The following is a 22,038-nucleotide window of genomic DNA, read 5'->3' as shown; positions in this document are numbered from 1 at the left end:
ACGCCACAGCACGCAAATAAAAAGACTTGATTATGTTTTTGACTTTATCTTGCTCAAGGTTGGAATTGTTGGCTTTCTATAAATTGTAAATAATTGTATATAGTGTGTATACAATGTGTATATATTTATAGCAATGTCACCGTAGAGTGCCTTCAACCTTAACACTACTTTTTGTGTAGTCATAAATATTAGACACATAAGTTGTAGAAATATATATTAGCTGAGCTCCCACACATGTTAGATAATTATGGGTTGACATTTGGAGCGTTGACAAAATCAGAGCTATGAATTTGCTTTCAAATCTTTAAATTTATTAAAAAAATGTATCTCATACTATTTGCACACATATTCTTTTGTTCTTTTGGATTAAACTGTGATATTTGGATGTAGTTTTTTATCTGCATGTTATTGCCCCTTCCCCATTTAGCTATTTAACGCAATGGATCATGTGTGGTGTGACTGAATTATTATTTTAATTATTATTTTGAAATATCAAGATGACAGGGTGGACGTGTTAAGCTTTGGCAAAAGTAAAATTTCTATTGGAAAGTCAGCAACTCCCTCAACTCTACCACTGAACGTCCCACTACTGAAGAGACAAAAAAACTATGGTCGCGATGTCACTACAGTGGATGGACTTTCCTTAAATGGGGGGATTCCACAATTTCACAGGGTGGACAATCATTTAACGGACAAGGGCAAACTCTTCTTTTTTAATAAATAAAAATGTGTTTTTATTACCAAATCATCAGTGCCCTCAAGTTAAGTGATCTTTTACATAACAAAATATTAATATGTTAACCAAATTTAAAAATGTTATGATTTGGGTGTATATTACTCTTATTGTGCATGAGACAGGGCAAAATAGTGAGAGAAAAAAAAACATCTAAAGAGCCCGGTAAAGCTTTTTTATTATTGTAAAAACTTACCCCAAAACAACCAACACTTCCAAATTAAGTCAACATGGCAAATAAATTATTTGTGCACTGGGGGATTAATAAAGGTACATTTTACATTATCTCATCTTTAATAACAAATGAAAATGCATTTGGGGAAGATTTATTTGCACAATAATAAACATGGAATGTAAATATAGAAGCAAAATGTGCAACTTTAGCTAAAAAACAAACAAACAGAGGACTGATTTCTGCATTATCATCTATTATGTTTTTATATTTTGAACAAATGCTTTCAAAAAGTGTTGGGATGATGTTCCCAGCTTCCCAATTTATCCTGAAGATAAATAAACCTCATTCATCCCTTTAGTTGTTGGTAACTTTTCGATTACGATCCAGACGCGCGACGGAAGTACGCCATAGCGTCACAGCGTCATAGCGTCATATCGTCACAGCGCAAAGCATTGTTGTAAAATGAGTTTTTTGTGCTGTGCTGACGAACCGCTGCCTGCTGTCAACATGAAATAGCAAGCTACCTGCCTCCTGGTTCACATTTTACTTTCTGTCTCTCGGTAGGTGAACAATGTTCTTTAAGTTCAAGCTGGAGGAACTGTTTTAAATAGCAGCTTCGACCAGCTAACGTCTGCTGAATGTAGTAAATTGTAATTGTAGTAAATCGGCTAGCTAAAGTCAGAGGGGCAGATACTGTTAGCACTCAACTGTACATATGTTTTACGTGGTTTAACAACTTGTTGATTTTAATTAAGTCGTCAAATATGACCCTTAAGTTAGCTTCTGATTCGGCAGTTAGAGGAAAGTTAAGGGATGCTCAGGTCCAGATCAAAAACCACTATCTAGAGCTGTCGAATGTGGACAAGATTGTCCCAGAGAGGCTAAAGTCTCTTTAATAATTGTCTCATTTGTGAAACCTTTAATTGTAATAGTGAAAATGTATGTTTTTATTCGCATATAGACTGCATTAGATCAGGTCCAAAAAAAAAAAAAAAAAAGAAAAAAAAACTAGGCTTACAGTTGTCAAATCTGGACTAGATTTTCGAAGAGAGGCTTAAGTTTTTAAAGGTCTTACTGTATTTAGGAAAATGCAAAAAACACGAAAATTTATGTTGGTTTTTTGTATATAGACTGCATTAAACCAGGTCAAGATCAAAAACCACTATGCCAAGAGCTGTCAATTATTCCTGAGAGGCTAATTAAAAAAACCCCGCTTTATTGTATTTGTGAAAATGAAAATAAAAACACAATTTATAAACTGAACAAAGTTATAAACGCAACCCTTATGTTGCAAAAATGTGCAGTTTCATTGTATTGTGGGGGTCCAGAAACCAGTCAGGATCGCACAGAGTTGATCAGGTTGTTGATTGTGGCCTGTGGAGCGTTGGTCCACTCCTCTTCAATGGCTGTGCTTAGTTGCAGTCAGGACGAGCATGCAGATGAGCTTCCCTGAGACGGTTCCATGACAGTTTGAGGAAAAACCCTTTGGTTATGCAAACCGATTGTTGCAGAAGCTGTCCGGGTGGCTGAGGTGAAGATGCTGGATGTGGAGGTCCTGGGCTGGTGTGGTTACACGTGGTCTGCGGTTATGAGGCCGGTTGGATGCACTGCCAAATTCTCTGAAATGCCTTTGGAGATGGCTTATGGTAGAAAAAATGAACATTCAATTCACAGGCAACAGCTCTGGTGGACATTCCTGCAGTCAGCATGCCAACTGCACGCTCCCTCAAAACTTGTGACATCTGTGGCGTTATGCTGTGTGATGGAACTGCACATTTTTTGGAGTGGCCTTTTATTGTGGCCAGCCTAAAGCACACCTGTGCAATCCCATGCTGTTTGATCAGCATCTTGATATGCCACACCTGCGAGGTGGATGGATTCTCTCGGCAAAGGAGAAGTGCTCACTAACACAGATTTTGACAGATTTTTGAACAGTATTTGAGAGAAATAGGCCTTTTGTGTACATAGAGAAAGTCTTAGATCTTTGAGTTCAGCTCATGATGGATGGGGACAAAAACAAAAGTTTTGTGTTTATAATTTTGTTTAGTTTATGTTGTTGTTGTTGTTTTTTTACATGTAGGCCATATTAGACCAGTTGCAGTTAAAAAAACACATTGCCAAGGGCTGTCAAATTAATCAGCTTCTGTCCGATTTTACAGCTCTAGGCATTGTGGTTTTTTGATCTGGACCTGATTCTACCTTAACTTTTCTCTTAACTGCCATTTCGGAAGCTGCAAATTGGAACTGAATTTTTGTAGATAACATGAAATGTGACGCCTTTTGTGAAGTCGTCACTTGTTTAGCCATGATCGTCCACAGCTCCCTCCCCCAACACTTTCTCATTGCAGACATATTGATATAAATTAAAACAGTGGCGTTGTTGTGTATGTATATGTTGTATCACCTCTCCATCTCTTACCACTCCCTCATTAGGCGTTATGGGGCGTGGCTATATAGTAGAAGATTCTGTGGAAGGATATCTGTCCAAACTATGTGAACAAACGCAGGTCCAGTCACAGGCTGCTGATTGGACAGGTAAGGTCACACAACAATAACATCTGTCTGTAGATCAGATTTTGCTCACTTGTTTGGTTTCCTTCCAGCTCAGAATACAGCATCAGACCAGATATAACAGTTTGCTATCAAAAAAGCAAGATATCCCTGACTGCTGTAGAGAAAATGATGTTGTAAACTGGTTTATGTATCTGTCAACAAGGGTCTAGGTTTTGTTTGAAGTGTTGTATTTCATGATATACATGCATGACTGGATGTGGAGTGAATAGAGATTTATATTTATCACTAAACATTTCAGAGCTCCACCCAAAGGGATTTTGTCGTCGCGGCAGCTCGGACGCCTCAGAGGGAGGGGTCTACTTCAGCAGCTGGTAACTCTCGGACAAGGAGTTTGTGACTGAGCATGCTCGACAGGTAGGCGAAGAAGAACGATACCCTGATACGCGCTCGTGTGGTCTTGAGTATTAATAATTCAGAGCGGGGAGAACATACTGGGACACGCTTTGCTGGTACAAGGACCTTAAACAGTCAACAAATGATAATGAGCAGAACAAAAACAACAACAGAAAAACTTTCACAGGGTAGAAGTCGTTAAAATACATAAATAGCTCCATGTAATGATAATTATAGAATCAAAGGCATGGTGTTAAATGACAAAACAGCTGAAGTGGTTCTGCAGGCTTTTAAACTGTAAACATGCTTCTGGTTTTCAGCTGTCTAGGATGCTGCCTGGAGGACTGTCTGTATTGGGAGTCTTCATCATTGCTGATACTGATGCCAAGGACACACTAACCACACTCCGTCAGGTGAGATTCATGTAAACACACTATATGTGTTAGGGATGCACGGTAATCATTGATCTAATAAATTATCGGCCGATAGTACACAAATTTCCATTACATTACATTTATTCATTTAGCTGAAGCTTTTATCCAAAGCGACTTACAATTGCCATATATGTCAGAGGTCGCACGCCTCTGGAGCATCTAGGGGTTAAGTGTCTCGCATCGCAGTGATTGGAGATACGTTTAAAGCAATTATTTTCTGTGCATGGGGAAGCTTATACAATGTGCCCATGTGCAACAGTCACATCGCAGGACATGCAATGTCAAGCAAGTCAAATAACCTCAAACTTAATTTTTTAGCTGCTGGATACAAAAAAGGAAAACTCACACGGTGCTCATTTTCCATGACTAATCTACAAGTCTGTCACACTAAGTGGTTTTGTAAACCCAGCCGAAAAAGAAACAGAAAAGAAAAAGAAATACAAAAAAGATAAAGAAAAAAAGCTTTTTTCTTTATTGTTAAAAATATGTTTAATGCATTAAAGCTTAAGAAAGGATAGTATGCACTCAAAACGCCCTTCAGACTAAAAGTAAAATGTTCAGCTTATTTATTTTCTATGCATTTTCCCCCACAAAAATCATCCCAACAATTCTAGGATGCTTAAATTTTTTTGAATAAAGCAATTAAAGTCATCTGTTTTTGTTTTTTTCTAATATCGCGCAGCCCTAGACTCAGGACAGAACCTTCTGGCACACCACAATACAGAGTTTCAAATAAGGAAGCACAATGCAATGAAGTTTTATTTATATAGCACCAATTCAGAACAAAAGTTCTCTCATTGCACTTTTCATATAGAGCAGGTCTAGGTCGTACTCTTTATAATATTTAGTTAACAGCAGCAACTGAAAAACTCCTCTCAGTAAGGCAGGAAGAAATGTGTTACCTACTGACACATCCAGCAGACACAGAGCAACAATAGCGTTCATTTGAAACAAAGTGAAATAAATGCTTTATGTACAGTAATGATCTGGAAAGGAAGCTCTGGAAGGACATTTTCACATCTGCTTTGGGTTACGTTCATGTACCTGTGAGTGTGTTAGATTAATCTGATCCTTGTGTGTGTTTGTGTAGCTGGTTTTTGCAGTGGAGAACCTGATCTCCTCAGAGCATCTGTGGATCCCTGCAGATGACGACGCCACAGACTGCGTCGCACTGCACGTCAACCCCAAAACCAGGAAGTATCCTTTTTTTACCCAGCCTTCTCACTGGATCAGGAAGCCACCAGATACCGTGTGTGGATGTTCTTTAACCCCCACATATCAGAACTGTCTGCAGAACCTTTGACATCAAAGATCCCAAGGTTAGTTTGCAGCTTTCATTCCTCACAAAGCAACAAGTTCCATCTGCAGTCGTTACACGTACTCAAACCTTTACATTTAATTCCTAAAATTTGCAATATAAATGGTTTTGAACTGAGGAGGTTGTGTTTGATATGCCGTTCCAGAGCATGGCCAAGCCTGCTGACTGGAAGTACCAGTCAGGTGTGTCTTCCTCCTGGAGCGTGGTGTCATGCTGTTTAAATGTGGACTTGTTGGTACCACTACCAGACAACGGAACCAATACAGAAAGCATGGATAAATGTCTTAAGGTTAGTGCGTTTACACTCCCCACACACTCACACACAAATAAGCAGTGTGTGCTTCAGTGGAACTGTTCTCAGGTCATGCTTTGTTTCAGGAGGGACTAAGAGTGTGGGCGCACCAGATTCAAAGTGGAGTTTGTTTGATCGACGGGAAAAAGCTGCCGGAGGACGCAGAGCTCTCAGCCGGACAGGTTATACAAATCTAATCAACACTCAAAAAAACAGTTGAGAAAGGAAATCTATAAAACCTGTATTTACCTAAACGCGAGTCGCTAACAAACCTATATTTTTAGAGCCTTGCTCAAGGGCACTTTGGGGTGATTTCACTTTCATCTGCCGAGGAGGGAACGTTTCTCTGTGCTCACGTTAATTCTCAGTTTAAGACGTGTGGGTTCGAGCAGGATTTGTGACATCATAAGTAGTTTGGATGCCCATCGTGGCTTCGTCATGCTATACAAATATGGATAAATATAAATATAACAAAAACACTCCCCAAAAATGATTCCCTTATCTGATTCTCTGGAGAGACAGGAGTAATTTTTCCCACTGTGTTACTCTGATGTTTCTCTGTAGAGGAGGAATGTGAGACAGTCGTACACAGCTCAGCTGCTCATCACTCCGGTAAGAGACATAAACACACTTACAAAAACACACGTTTGGCTTAACAACTACATGTCACAATAAGGAATAGTTTTGTTGTCCACCACTTTTGAAAATGTAATAAAAGTTTTCCAATTTTCACTAAAAATGAATTGCATTGAATGTTGTATACTGTATAAACACTATATGTATACACCGATCCGCCATGAGATTATGACCACCTGCTGGTCATAATGTAGGCCTCCCTTTTTGCTGCTGAAACAGCCCTGAGCCGCAATTTAACTTTCAGTGGCTTGTCTGTTGGATCGAACCACACGGGCCAGGCTTCACTCCCCACGTGCATCGTGAGCCTTGGCCGGCCATGACCCTGTCGCCGGATCACTGCTTTTCCTTCCTTGGACCACTTTTGGTTGGTACTGATCAATGCAGGCCAGTGTTGTGCATTCCCGCGGAGAATTGCATGCACCTCCAAGTAGGTAACTGTTTGTGGGTGGCTGTTCAGTGGTGATAAATGATTCAAAATATATATTTTATGAATATTGAGAGTCGTCTATATTTTATTACACTTAGTAGAAGTAGCATTCCTTGAGATTCAGCAACAATATGGGGTGATAACCACGTTTGATCAGTGTGTCTGAAAAGGAAGAGGTGGATGCATAATTGGGCAGAACAGATGATGTAGGCTACCTGCCGAGATTTGCATCTTTTCTCAGCATATATGCAAGGTGCATGCAATTGTTGGCGGGCATGCAAAAACTCTGCACAACACCTGTAACTCTCCACAGGAGCTGCAGTTTTGGAGATGCTATGGCCAGGTGTCTAGCCATCACAGTTTGGCCCATTTTTTTTTTTCATATCCTTACACTTGCCTATTTTTTTTCCTGCTTCTAGCACATCAGCTATGAGGTCACAGTGTTCACCTGCTGCCTAATATCTCCCACCAACGGACAGGCAACATCTTAGAAACAAGAAATAATCAGTGTCATTCACTTCAACTGTGAGTGGTCATAATGTTATGGCTGATCGGTGTGTATGTATTGCCAGTGACTCCTTTGTGAATGCTACTTCAGGGTTTGGTAAAATCATTGATCATGGCTTAATGAATTGTTGTACATGCTGTTCATAAAAGAGGACCGTGATTCCCTGTGTGTTAGGACGACCAGAGGTCAACAGATGTGGTCCGGCAGTGTGGAGGCAGCGTGTCAGTCAGAGACGCGATCCACAGCAGAGCTTACATTCACAGCAACAAACCAAAGGCCAAACTGGCCGAGAAGGTAATGCTTTAATTCAGTAGACGTTCACAAATTAAAACCCGAATGAAGGATCCACCATTTTGTAATAAAATCTTCAATGTGGGCAGCTGCTGAAGAGGGATGTGGTTTCTACGGTGGCCACAAGGGTTCAGATGCTGTTGGAGGAGCTGCAGATATCGGAGGAGGAGAGCAAGGGCAGCAGCAGAAACAAGCAACAGACAGGTACACACACAGAAGGCTAACCAGAGTTTGATCAACCAATCCCAGCAAAGATACTGCTTATACTGCTTTTCGAGTCCTATATTGTAGTTCTGTGACTCCTGTATGGCAGCTTTGCATGATTCAAAGTTCCAAAAAAAATTTATATTTCTAATACTGACATGTAGGCCTTCATGTCAGCCTCTATCTGAAACAAGCTGTAGATGCTCCTGTCTCTTTAAGGCACCCCCTCTCAAAGTCTACTGTCTTCTGATTGGCCAAGACCTGAGACATGTTAGCAGGCTGTTGTTGCTGGGCGGAACAGGCAGACTGAGCGTTGCCCTGCCCATATTGTGGGAGCACGTGACCATATATGGAACAGCGACTCCGTCTGGAGCTGGATTCTAGTCCAGCCTTTACTTCTGTAAACTATCTGTGTCACTTTGTAACGAGCATCATAATGCTCGCCTAGCGGCTAGCCCCCAAAAAGAGAAACCCACTGAGCTGACGTCTGCACGCTGCTTCCACTCACCTCCACCCTCCCTACCGAACGTTAGAAACCTTCCAGGCAGACAATGGACATAAAGTTGTTACTGTGATGTAGTTAAAACGATATGTAAGGAAGATAAATGTGTTCCAAATAAATAACTTACCACTCTAAAACTCCAGTTTAGGTTGCTTAGCTGGTTAGGGATCTCGTATGGCTGAACGACCTGGTTACTGGCTTGTCAGGACCCGCCCTACTCTGCTTCTGATTGGCTAGTTGTCCTTACCTAGGTACTTTGCATGTGCAACACCCAAAAAAGATCGAATAGAAGTGAGATGCCTCACTCGGTAGCTAAAACAAAGCCTTCAACACAGAGAAAAAAGGATCCAATGATTTTAACACAAAAATAAAATAAGATGTAAACACTGTGAGCTTCTAGGTTACTAATTAAAAAAAACATTGAATTTCCCCTTGCAGGATTAACAAAGCATGTCTTCTTCTCCTCTCACTGTGCCTCTGACTCTCCATATCTCCCTTTTTAGAGCAATTCTCTCTCCCTCGTCGTATCTTCTGTCCGCTAAAAGCGAGCGGGCCAGTCTGTGTGTGTGACTACCAGTTCAGTGACGAAGGCCTGTCCGAGGTGACCGACAGGCTGAAGGAGATGTTGGACATTGACGCAGCCGAGGAAGACTTGGATACCAGGCAGGAAACGCCTGCTGAAATTATAGAGAGAGATGTTGCAGCAGGTAGGGAAAGAGCGTGTGTGTGCACAGTATCTGCCACGTGGTTCACGATTTCAGTTTATAAAGTAGGATTTTCTCACCAAAACTGTTTTAATTCAGATCACATTCTGATAGAAGGTGTCACGTCGGCAAAAATCCTAGCACCGTTTCCTAGACAGATCTCACTGGGGACCGCAGGGAATATACACAATTATGTTTTAGCCTAACCTAAGAAAACAAAACAAACACATGAGAAACAAACAGGATAAATAAATAAAAATAAATAGATGGCAGCTAAATTCTGTCTATAATATGTTTCAAAATATTGGATGTCTTTAAAGCTATATATATATATATATATATATATATATATATATATATATATATATATATATATATATATATATATATATATATATATATATATATATATATATATATATATATATATATACACACTGCATACAATTTGCTTTTTGCAATTTAATATTATTGATGTTTACTCAGAAAACATAACAACTTAACCAGATCAGCAGTTTCACAGTCAAAAATAAGACCATACTTTCAGATAAAGGGACCAAGATATTATGAGATTCCCATATTAATAATACGATTTGTAACCAAAAATCATATGGAAAAGTACACTCGTAAAATAAATGAGGAAACGATCTCTGACTCACAAAAAGAGCATAAAAAGGACATATCAGATCTAAACTTGAATAAATTCATTGTAAGGATAATATCTGTGTAAATTTTTTATCTGAATTTCCTTTGTTGGGGACAAAAAAAGATTAAATTCTGTCCAGACCGTCCTGTTAAAATTCGGGAAAACTGCTTTCCAGTGATAAAAGGCAGTGTGACACTGACAGAGAGGTAAAAACCCTTCTAGTGTGCACAGTACTACAAGAACTGTCCTCCAGAGTCTTCCCACCAAGCCACAAACGCGGGATCAAAGTAGGCAGGACTTGATTCAGCCAATCCTCAGCAAGAGATCAAACATCCTGTTAAACACCTGTGACACGCACACCAAAGGGGATAAAGCATACCTCGAAGCCCGTTGCAGAACGTTGCACAACGTTTCAAGGAAACATGTTGGTTCAATCCAAAAACGTCGCAGACATTTTGAGAATGAACTCGCCCCAGGGGCAGTGGAACCAGAGGTGAGGTTTATATTGAGACTGGTGATGGCATCAGCTGTGAACCGCTAATGGTCAGTCACATTTTAAAAACCATAGTTAAATTTAGCTATTATCTTTCATCTATATGAACCCTATTTGTTTTGCCTACTGTCTTTGAAAATTTGTGTAATTTGTAGAAGAATATTAAAGATGCCCTCCAGACCGTTATTACAGTCAATGTAAATGTAAATATGTCTGATTTCCAGGTTATTTTTGTTGGTAAATTATTGTATGAAGTTGTGTGTTTTTTTGTTTTTTGTTTTCAGAGCCCATTGTGGGAACTGTTGAAGCGCGGGAGCCCAAGAGGAACAGCTACATTGGTAAAACACTTTCCTCTCAAACGCCTACACTTAGTTTTAGAAAGATTCTCCTCACTATAAGAGTCGAGTAAAGCAAATCATTCTGCAGACTGTGTACACTTTTTTCTCACAGTGTGTGTTAGTGTTAGGGCCTTATCTGGCAATAAGTACTGTGCTAAAATAATAAATCTACTATGATATACCGGTCACGCTTTTTAATTTGTTACCAATCGACTTCTTGACATTACAACATTAAAAGCATGATGTGTGATTGTATTTGTGAAGCGCTGCACTCAGTTTCCTCTGTGTTTTTTAGGTGTTGCAATGGCCGCTGCTGTCGCCATGCTTGCCACTGCTGCCTCGATGCTGTATCTCAGTGACGTTTAACACACACACACACACACACACACACACACACACACACACACACACACACACACACCAAATAAAGTGTTTGTGCCATTTCTACAAAGTGTCTGTTGCTTTAATCACAAAGTGCAGTAGTGAAAACTTTTAGGATCATTAATTTGACCGACTGAAAACAATGTTCCTGACCTTTGCCCGTTATATCATGATATCAATATTTTTATGCAAAGCTGGGAAAGAAATTAAAAGAAAATCTCTAATTAATAATGCCTACTTTGGCAAAAACTGTAGGCACAGGACTGCTTTCTACAGTAGAACGGAGCGACAGAGCTTTTCCTGCACCTGGCGGAAAAAATAAAAGCTTTTCTGTGCAAAAATGAAGTCAAACTAAGTCAGTAATGAATGTCACCATTATATGACAAACTAGATTCAATAATCTGACCCTGTTCAACATCATAATGTTAATAAGTTAAGGTCCGAGCTTATCGATACTGCTATCGAGACCAGCGGGTCCTCTAATGTCTCGAGCCGCAAATCTGATTTATCTTGGCCCTGTATCTTGCCAAGGCCTTTTCCGAAAGTACCTGCTACTCCCTCTCCCTTCATACTTCCACTCAGTTTGCGCGTTCACCCAATATTATGTAGCTGCAGTACCGGAGGCTGCAGTTTCAGGACCCCAGAATCCGCAATCCTGGGACCGCAGTTCTAGAAACGTAGTTGTTTTGTGACAAGGCCATCTAGTGGAGTGGCAACACGAAGGAGGTTAACCCTGCCTGCTAGGCCGTGAGGCCGATGTGCGCAGCTGTAGGGTTAACCGGTCGACATGGATATAATCAGTAACTTATGTGTAGGCATACACTCTGTGATGGTTGTTGGCTTCGGGGGGCTGTCAAGAGTAGCCGGCTAGCCGATTAGCTAGCTGGCAGTATCAAAGTAAACAAGGGTCCTAGAAATGCAGTTCCGGTCCTAGAATTGCGGTCCTGAAACTGCAGCCTCCGGTACTGCAGCTACATACTACTCCGTTCATGCAGAGGGTCCAACGCATTGAGTGCCATCCGAAACCAACGAGGGCAGAGTGGTAGTGGGGTGGTGATGGCGCATAGATAAGATGCTTGCCTTTGGTGTGGGACACATCCACCATTGTGGACCACTGAGCAAGACACTTAACCCCTAGTTACTCCAGAGGCGTCTCTGACATGTATAGCAATTGTAAGTCGCTTTGGATAAAAGCATCAGCTAAATGAATAAATGTAAATGTAATGTAGTAGGTTGTTAAACCCTCCAATGCAGAGTGAGAACCGATGCCGATGTAACACCAAAATCTGTGACCTATCAGATTCTGTGACTACACCCAAATGACGATGTTTTCCTAACCATAACCAAGTACTTTTGGTGCCTAAACCCAACCAAACTGTAGCTGCTTCACATCGTCCACAAAGCCTCTGGCGCTTAACTTGCCATCTGGGTCACAGAATCTGATAGGTCACACATTTTGGTGTCACACGGGCTTGTTGAAGGTGTGTAACACCCTTTGCTGCACGATGGGGGACTTTTCTTTCAGATGTGAGTTCTGTGTGACAATGCACGTAAACATATAGGATTTAAAAAATAAAAAAAATACACCATTCACGTGTGAACAACGCAGCCCGAAGGCTATGTTGTGTTAAAATGCTCTTGTCTGATAGACAATACAACAGAATCTTCAGCCAAAACAGAATAGTCTACATTAAACGACAGAATAATGGAAGATGACACAACTAGATACACAGGGCAAACTGGTGTGGCTCTGTCTGTGTAAACAAATATGTGAGTGAGGGAGCATAGTAAGACAGTGCACAGTAAGAAATAGGACAGCACAAAAGACACCAGCTTATTCAACAAATCCTGAAAGGCTGGAAAACCGAGAGAAGAGAGACAAAACAATCATAGGGAAATAAAAGTGATTAAAAATCCACCAAATGCCGAAAGGTCAGAAAATGATGAGAAAAGAGAGACAGCCACATATCTGCGACTTTCCCAGATCCAGGTGCAGCAGGAAAGAGAGCCAAGAGATTATGTAATGCTAAGAAACAGAGCTATAAAAGGAGGTCCAAAAGAAGGTGACAGTCAGTTGTTACATGGTTTCATGTCAACTCGGGTCTCTGTTCTGGTAAAACAATGGGACTATTTTGCATCGATCTCTGACCCTCTCCGGTGAAACTTTTGTATTCTAACTGGTGTCTATTTCTGTTGAGAATAAACATGTTGGTAAAAGTTCAAGATTTTTTATCTTGCCTAAGTCTTGAATTTTTTACAAGACAGGAGCTTGTCAGTTTATTTAGTAAAGGTCTTTTGGGGATGTCAAGAGTAACTTATCACTTCTTGTTTTTGCTGACCTCAGGTGGCTTAAGTTATTGTTGCAGTGAGATAAAGGTGTACTCCAGGACGCCATAAAATCTTCAAACTACAGAGTCTGTCCTTTGCTGAAGATCAATTATCAGTATTTGATTAGCATATAAATGATTTAAAGAGGTGGTATTCTGCATTTTGGCTTTTCCCCCTCTCCTTTATTGAGTTATATACCTTTTCTGTGCATGTAATAGGTTTGCAAAGTGAAAAAGCCCAAAGTCCAGCCCAAAGGGAGTTCCCATCTCTGAACTGACTGAAAACGACAAAAATATGGTGTTTTTTATAATTAAACCACGTAAACTAATACTACCTCTTAAAATTAGCATCAGTCTGTTTATGTGAGCACATAAACACAGTCTGTACCTAGCTATTGATTATAGCTGATCCTACAATATCAAACAGATTTTAACCCATATATGCTTTTACATCTTGACTACTCTAGGTCAGAGCAGCTGGGTTGACCTGCTCATAGGAAGTGAAAGTTAGGACAGAAGACAGCGTAGGAGGAACAGAGGAAGAGGCGTGAAAGAGGGGAACAGAAATAAGAGGCCACAGACGCTGAGTGGAGAGACAGAGGACGACAAACTGCCAGGGGAAAGAGATCATGATATGAGGGCGAGTAAGAAAGATGAGACAGAAGGAGACTTATCTGAAGACAAAAGGTAAAAACTGCCTCAATGCCTTCCAGACCATGTTTTCTCTCTAGATATGCCACTCCTCCTGGCTCTGGTATTTGACCGAACTTTGACTTGCACAGAAACAACCTTATAGACTTTAAGTGCTTGTAAGTGATGTGCCTCCATAAAAGGAAAAGTGGAGGAGGATCCTTGCAGGAAGGAGTTAAACACACGTGTGCACATGAAAGAAAAATGTATGCTGGGCTGCACTCCCCTCGCCAGACTTGGAGTTTGGACTTTACCATGTCCAGTTTATAGTTTACCCGAGCTCAGGTGCAATGCACCCAGAAACCTGCCGGCTGCCCAGAACTTCGACCCTCGGAGAGCGATATCAGCTCTGTCTGTCTGTCTGCCTTATCAACAGCTTAGCCGGAGAAAAAAACAAGGTTCGGTGGCTTTCACGAGTCAAGCCGTTGTCTACCAGAGAGGAGTGGGCCTGATAAGGACCGTCAGCTCTCGGAAACTTCCACTTGGGAGCAGAGCAGTCCCGGACAGTGTTTCGGACCTCTAATCCAGAAACCTACAAGAACCTACAGACGTTCCTTCCTCAACCTAGACATCATGTTGAGCAGAGATCTTCCAGACATTGAGGTAGATTATTGTGTGCACATCTGTTTCTTGTTTTTCCCTTTTCCCTCCGCTTTAGGATTCTGTATTTACTGTCCTGTTTGACAACCTGTGTATCTCTTCATGTGGCGAATAACCCTGTGTGGAGGTTAAATCCACCTCCAACTCATAGTAAAAAGCGATGCTAATATTAATCTTGATAATATTGAGAGTGCACACCGTGTTATAGAATCAAAGTATTGTTAGTTATGTTGGAATAAGCACTTAAAAGAAGGATGGTTGTGCTCCTGGTGATCACTGACTGAAGGTCATGCCCTGTAATTCTAAGCACAAGTCTTCCCCTTCTTTTTTGCAGGAACACAAACCTCATATGATCATGTTTGGTTGCAAACTTCTCTGTCAGGGTTTTTGTTGTTACATGAGCTTTCAAATTTGTGGTGTATTAACCTGTTAAAATACCACAGAAGAACAAAGTCACTATAAATAACACTTAAAATCCTTAGAGGAATGTTAGAGTAGTATATTAGTACCGCGGTGAAGTTAGTTTTAAGTTGGATATTCGACAGACATTCACCCAGGATCGTGACGGCTTTTTAGTCAGTTCACCCAGTGACGGTTGTATAAGTGCGGTTAGCTCACCTCTGATGGCTCGCTTTTAACCAACGGGGGTTAACTTAGGGACCGTCAATAAATTACAATTGTGAGAACAGTGTTATGGGAAAATCATTATTTATTTCAATAGCTTCCAAGTCATGTGACACAGGGACTTCAAACCAATGCCGAATTGTAGTACTAGACTAGGCAAATGAGACACACCCCTTCATATTTGATTTGAGTGCATATTCGAATTTATATGAATATTTATTCATAATTTATGGAAAAAGTGCTGTTTTTTTTCAATAGCTTCCAAGTCATGTGACACGGGGACTTCAAACCAATGCCGAATTGTAGTACTAGACTAGGCAAATGAGACACACCCCTTCATATTTGATTTGAGTGCATATTCGAATTTATATGAATATTTATTCATAATTTATGGAAAAAAGTGCTGTTTTTTTTCAATAGCTTCCAAGTCATGTGACACAGGGATTTCAAACCAATGCCGAATTGTAGTACTAGACTAGGCAAATGAGACACACCCCTTCATATTTGATTTGAGTGCATATTCGAATTTATATGAATATTTATTCATAATTTATGGAAAAAAGTGCTGTTTTTTTTCAATAGCTTCCAAGTCATGTGACACAGGGATTTCAAACCAATGCCGAATTGTAGTACTATACTAGGCAAATGAGACACACCCCTTCATATTTGATTTGAGTGCATTTTTTATTTTATATGAATATTTATTCGTAATTTATGTAAAATAATGCCTTTTTTTTTCAATAGCGTCCAAGTCATGTGACACAGGGACTTCAAACCAATGCCGAATTGTAGTACTAGACTAGGCAAATGAGACACACCCCTTCATATTTGATTTGAGTGCATATTCGAATTTATATGAATATTTATTCATAATTTATGGAAAAAAGTGCTGTTTTTTTTTAATAGCTTCCAATTCATGTGACACAGGGACTTCAAACCAATTCTGTCACAGCAGTAAGGATTAAAATTTATTTTAAAAAGCCATGTTATGTAATCCTAACACTGTCTTATGCAACAAGCCATGTGTTTTGTTGTACAGTCTATAGATAAGTGGCACATGGTCAGAGTGGCGGTACTGGTGTGCTTGAGTAGAGATATGGCAATAGTTTCAATGGATGTCATAAATGTCTTTATTTAACTCTATACATTTTGAAATTCTGTATGCATGAAGCAAATGATACCTTAATAAGTGCCAGATAATATAATAACTTAACAAAATATCACAAACTCCCCCCTAAATGGATTGACAGTATAAAGGAAACTCATATTTTACTATTGGAAATGTACTGTGAAAACATCAAATGTTAATTTTGGGAGCAGACTGATGATGTTGAGAAGCTGTTGAGAACTGTTTTAAAAACCAGTAGGGTAGAACAGGAGCCTTTAAAGTTAACAATTAAAAAGGCAAGATCATTTTCAGGTTCAAACTTTTATGTGGGGGTCCTACTAGAATGTGTTTACATGCTTTAATGTTGAAAACAAACATTGTTTTTCTCATACTGTACATGGCTGCAGCACCTCTGGTCACCCTCTGTCTGAAACGCTCCCTGAAAAGCCCAGTCTGCTCTGATTGGTCAACCTCTTAGAGCCAATGTTGGAAAAGTTACACCCTTTACAAATACCAGATTCCTGAGGCTTCCCGGTCAGCTGGAAACACAGCTGTACCTACAGTAACCATGGCAGGCATTATTATGTGAATGTGTCAGAATGTGCTGACATAGACCAGAAATCTAAGAAAAGGCTGTATAACTGTTTAAGGGTCAGGCAAACCAAACAACATTTACACCCTTTAGCTCATTACATAGACAGACGGGACAGGAATGGATCTGAAATCTGTAAATTGGCACCATTGCCTCATCCTACAGAAGCATAATAATTTGAGTTTTGACAGTTTTGTAAACTGACCAAACTAACCACCTTGCATCAGAAATACTCTGTCAATTGGTAATAAGTTGAAACTCTATATCAGCAAAATGTAGAACATTTGGTCAGTTGTCATTTACACGAAGAGGAATTCATTATTACCATCTGAAATTAAAACAATGACACACATATAAAGCAATGGCTGAAACTGAAACCTCAGAATAACACATCACACAGCCGTTAATGTCTAAACCGCTGGCAACAAAAGTGCGGACACCCCTAAGTGAAAATGTCCAAATTGGGCCCAATTAACCATTTTCCCTCCCGGTTGTCATGTGACTTGTAAGTGTTACAAGGTCTGCGAATGGGGAGCAGGTGTGTTCGATTTTCTCGTTGATGTTTAATTTTGAGGGGACAGCAAATTTACACTGTTACACAAGCTGCACACTCACTACTTTACATTGCAGCAAAGTGTCATTTCTTCAGTGTTGTCACATGAAAAGATATAATCAAATATTTACATAAATGTGAGGGGTGTTCTCACTTTTGTGAGATACTGTATGTGCACACTTTATTATTTTACTGTTATGTTCTCTCTCTTATTGAATGCACTGGGTGTATTTTAATGGTTGTAATATTTCAATCTCAACACTCTGTAATTATGGTTTTAACTGTTAGCCTAACCAGACGGGTTGGAAATTAGTCACTGCTAGAAATCTGTATGCATGGGCGTCTACTTTATGAAGCAATGTCTCAGGCATGTCCCTGTCAAATAAACAAGTAAATAAAAAAACCCCATAATAATACAAATGAGTTGTTATAATAACTCTCTAAGACATGTACTTTGGGCTTTGTAACTTTGCAGACCTTTACATACACAAAAACAGCTCACTAGAGGAACACAGTAAAGTAAAAGCATGATATGGCCACTTTAACTAGAAGTTCTGTCTGGTTGTTTTAATGTGAAAAATCTCCACATCAACATATGATAATATATACTCAGGTTTGTAATTATTCCACACCTGGAATCAAAACCTAAATAATTAGTCAAGCAGCTTAGTCCATACAGGGAAAAACACAGAATCCATAAAATCAGAGAGCATCTTGTTTTACTAACTTGTAACAGGATGTCAGTATAGGAGATTATTAATCGCTTCATTTCCACGTTTATGTATACCCGTGCTACGGGTCACATAACCTCAGTGCACTGACCTGGCAGCTTGTTATCTTATCATCTTGACCCCGACGATTCAAAGAAGCAAACTTCCTAGAAGTGTTTCTGTCAGCAGATCTGTGTGTTTGTGTTCTACTGTATAGGACAGATAACAGCAACAGTTCATGAGTAACAGGTGGACACAAATACATAGTGTATATATATATATATATATATATATATATATATATATATATATATATATATATATATATATATATATATATATATATATATATATATATATATATATATATATATATATATATATATATATATATATATATATATATATATATATATATATATATATATATATATATATATATATAGTCAATACTTGATTTTGGAATGTTAAATAAAGACAATAAAAGAAAATGAACAGAAAAATACAGTAGTAAATAAATACATTTTAAAAATAAATTAATATAAAAGTAAAAAGATAAATTAAATATAAGGCACACAAAAGAGAAACAAACAAAAGAGAAATATTAAGATCAATAAAAGCAATAAAAACATTAGTTAGGGAAATGCTAAATTGAAAAGACAGGTTTCTTTAAAAATAAGTTATGTGCCAATCCACATATTTACCCATACAAACAAACAAACAAACATTTTTTGTCTCGATTTATCAATAAAAGTGACATTTAGACATTTTTATAACAGCAACTATTAGTAACTAAATTTGGATATACAATATAACACTAAGACCACTGGAATGCTTGTGAAGTGCTTTTTTTTTATCCTTTCACCTGAGATCACAGCTAATTGTGGTGTTTTTACAAAGTCATTTTCTTGTGATAATGAGATAGATTTGTTATTATCTAGAGAAACATGTGAGAAATACAAGCTTACGTCTCTTCTGGGCCACTGCGCTCCTCCAACAAACGCCGCCTGGCTCTGCCATCCGTACATACAAAACAATCTAACGAGCTACGACACGCCCTCTCTAACTTCAAGAAGCTCCCGAAAACTCTTAAGAGAAATCTTCCTCTGATAACACCTCTAAAACCTAACCCCTATCACGAACTTCCTCTAATCTTGTTCTTCTACCTCCTTACTATTATCTTTTCATTGATTGCACTACTCGTTAACTCTTACTTCTTCCCTTTACCCCATTGATGCCGTACGCGCTAATAACTCTCACCAGTATTTATTGTTACTCGTAGATCTCTTACTTTATTGTTGCTTTTTTGATGCTTTGTTGATCCTTGTATGTTGTTCCTCAAATGTAAGTCGCATTACAAGAAAATGACTGGGATATCCTGAGGTAACGACATAATTAGCTTGTGATCTTGAGATAATGGGATACAAGAAATACACATTGCAACCACTTGGCTTCCGTAAGTAACACATTTATTAGGTCAACAAAAACCTTTTCTGGAACTATTCAAATCAGTTTTCAGGAGTAGCTAACCCATAAATACTTAACAGAGTCTGTGTCTACCAGAGTTTTTTAATGATGTAATGATCTATTTCCCCTAATTTCATACAGAGTGTCCTGGCCCTGAATCCCAGGGTGAAGACTCACGCTCACATCATGTCCACGGCTAGCAAGAAGAAAGAAAAGAAACACTGGAAGAGAAATGCTGAGAGGAACTGCGACGTAAGATATACCACACACACGTCTGCTTTCGCTGCATGTTCTAGCCCATAGGTTTTCAAAAACATTATCACATTAGTTATTACATCAATTATCAAAAGGAGATCACATAGAATAGTCTGATTTGGTGAAAGAGAGAGTTCAGAGATACAGAAGTTTTGGGGAGTCAGAAACTAATAAATGTCTTTGTGCAAACCTTTTAGTATTTGGTGAAATCTGAAGTTATGTCAAAAAGCAATATTAGGCTATCCTGGCTCAGCTGTTGACTGTCAGTAGAATCAGATAACATAATCATGATCCCATAGGCATCCATGACTTGAGCAAAGTTAAGCAAGTAAACTAAGGGGAGGTGACACACTAAGGGGCCCACAGTCTCAGACTTTCTTCCTCCACTTCTATCCACCCACAGTTCCTGTTTCCTTTAAAAGTATTAATCATGTTGCAGCTGCAGTTGACCAAAGACTCAACACAGTGGGTGTGTTTATTGATTTGCGTAAAGCATTTGACACTAGTGACCATGCTTTATTGCTGAAAAAATGTGAACAATATGGTTTGCAAGGGGTCACACATCAGTGATTAAAGAGTTATTTAAGTAATAGATTTCAGTATGTACAAATTAACAATACACAGTCACAGTTAGAAACAGTAATATGCGGTCTTCCTCAAGGTTCAGTTTTGGGACCAAAATTATTTATTCTCTATTTAAACGACATCTTTATTGTATCCACAATGTTGAAATTTACAATGTTCGCTGATGACACAAATATTTTCTGTTCTGGAAAAAATATGGATGAATTATTGCAATCGGTAGAAAAAGAATTAACTGTGTTAAAGAAGTGGTTTGACTATAATAAGTTATCTTTAAATGAAAATAAAACTACATTTATGATATTTTCTGGTAATAGGACTCACAGTAATGCAAAGTTACAGTTAAATGGAGTTGAAATTGAAAGAGTCTATGAAACCAAATTCTTAGGTGTGATCCTAGATAATAAATTTAGTACATTAGAAGCAAGGTAGCAAAATCAGTCGGAATATTGTATAAAACAAAAGATCTAATAAATAAAAAAGGCTTGAGTATTATATATTCCTCCTTAGTTATGCCTTATCTGTCATACTGTTCAGAAATATGGGGAAATGCAAATAAAACAAACATAGATGTGTTAATTAAGTTACAAAAAAGAGCTATTAGACATTAATAAAGTAGGATATCGCAAACCAACCAACAAACTCTTTATTAAAAGTAATACCTTAAAATTCACAGATATTGTATATATAAAAATATTGGAAATAATGTACAGAGCATTTAACAAAAGTCTTCCATCTGGTATTCAGAAATTATTTAAGTTAAGAGAGGGTAGATATAACCTAAGAGGCCTGTTTATGTTTGAATGTGGAAAAGAAAGAACTAATGTAAAATCTAGATGTGTTTCAGTTATGGGTGTGAAATTATGGAATTCACTAAAAGATGATTTGAAATTATGTACTTCTCTGTTTAGCTTCAAAAGATCTTTAAAAAAGAAAATTGTTAATGATTATTCAGTTAGTATGTAAGTTTTGTTAATACTATGTAAAAAATGTATGTGCGGTATTGTATAATTATGTATACTGTTTTTATAATTTATAATGCTGATTCTTCAGGTTTATGGTTAAATAGTAGTAGGCAAATGTAATTCTTGGCTTTAGCCTAATCGTTTTTTGGTTATTTCATTGTAAATTTACCAAATAAAATCATTCATTCAAGTAAAATCAGTCATTCATTCATTCATTAATATTAGAAAGATTATTAACCATTCTCCACACTGTCTTTCTCTCAGTCCTGTGAGAAGCTGGAAAACAACTTTGACGATATCAAACACACAACGCTCAGCGAGCGCGGAGCTCTACGAGAAGCACTGAGGTGAAAATGGATGACTTGGCTTTTTTTTTTTTTTTTTTTTAGATGCAAAGTATTACTTTCAGCTGACTTGTAACACACACAATCTCACAAACTCAACCAGTCGCATTTAGCAGCTTAAACATTATCCACAGCGTAGAGCTGGTTGGTCATTATCAGACCAAGAAAGTAACAGCTGCTGCAGTTTTCACACTTCTTTGGTCCAGAATAAGGCTGAATGATTTTGAAAAAA

At 38.5% G+C, this 22,038-nt stretch overlaps 2 protein-coding genes across 3 annotated transcripts in view; both read left to right on the top strand.

Moving 5' to 3' along the window:
* Positions 1-1,348: 1,348 nt before the first annotated feature.
* Positions 1,349-11,055, top strand: odr4 (odr-4 GPCR localization factor homolog). The gene is made up of 14 exons (XM_038718887.1): positions 1,349-1,468; positions 3,342-3,443; positions 3,721-3,836; positions 4,136-4,228; positions 5,340-5,446; positions 5,532-5,568; positions 5,713-5,856; positions 5,946-6,041; positions 6,424-6,471; positions 7,605-7,724; positions 7,811-7,925; positions 8,931-9,134; positions 10,555-10,608; positions 10,904-11,055. The coding sequence occupies exons 4-14, from the start codon at positions 4,145-4,147 to the stop codon at positions 10,972-10,974; spliced, it is 1,080 nt and encodes a 359-aa protein (XP_038574815.1). The 5' UTR covers positions 1,349-1,468; positions 3,342-3,443; positions 3,721-3,836; positions 4,136-4,144; the 3' UTR covers positions 10,975-11,055.
* A 2,825-nt stretch (positions 11,056-13,880) lies between these two features.
* dpydb (dihydropyrimidine dehydrogenase b) overlaps positions 13,881-22,038 on the top strand; it is a 31,395-nt gene continuing 23,237 nt past the window's right edge. The window contains exons 1-4 of one of the 2 annotated variants that reach the window (XM_038718886.1): positions 13,881-14,003; positions 14,383-14,609; positions 19,802-19,912; positions 21,727-21,809. In XM_038718886.1, the coding sequence (XP_038574814.1) occupies positions 14,580-14,609; positions 19,802-19,912; positions 21,727-21,809 (224 nt within the window). In that variant the 5' untranslated portion in view covers positions 13,881-14,003; positions 14,383-14,579. The other variant, XM_038718885.1, reaches the window with a different exon arrangement.

The sequence above is a fragment of the Micropterus salmoides genome, unplaced genomic scaffold, assembly GCF_014851395.1.
Source record: "Micropterus salmoides isolate LMB-PRFRI ecotype aquatic unplaced genomic scaffold, ASM1485139v1 Ms_hic_scaffold_14, whole genome shotgun sequence".
In the NCBI taxonomy this organism is placed as follows: Eukaryota; Metazoa; Chordata; class Actinopteri; order Centrarchiformes; family Centrarchidae; genus Micropterus; species Micropterus salmoides.
This window is presented reverse-complemented; position numbering and strand designations above follow the sequence as displayed.

Coding starts and splice junctions, on each gene's coding strand:
- odr4 (XM_038718887.1), top strand. CDS start 4,145: ATGCTGCCTGGAGGACTGTCTGTATTGGGAGTCTTCATCATTGCTGAT. Junction 5,447..5,531: donor GTCAACCCCAAAACCAGGAA/GTATCCTTTTTT, acceptor CCCACATATCAG/AACTGTCTGCAGAACCTTTG. Junction 9,135..10,554: donor AGAGAGAGATGTTGCAGCAG/GTAGGGAAAGAG, acceptor TTTTGTTTTCAG/AGCCCATTGTGGGAACTGTT.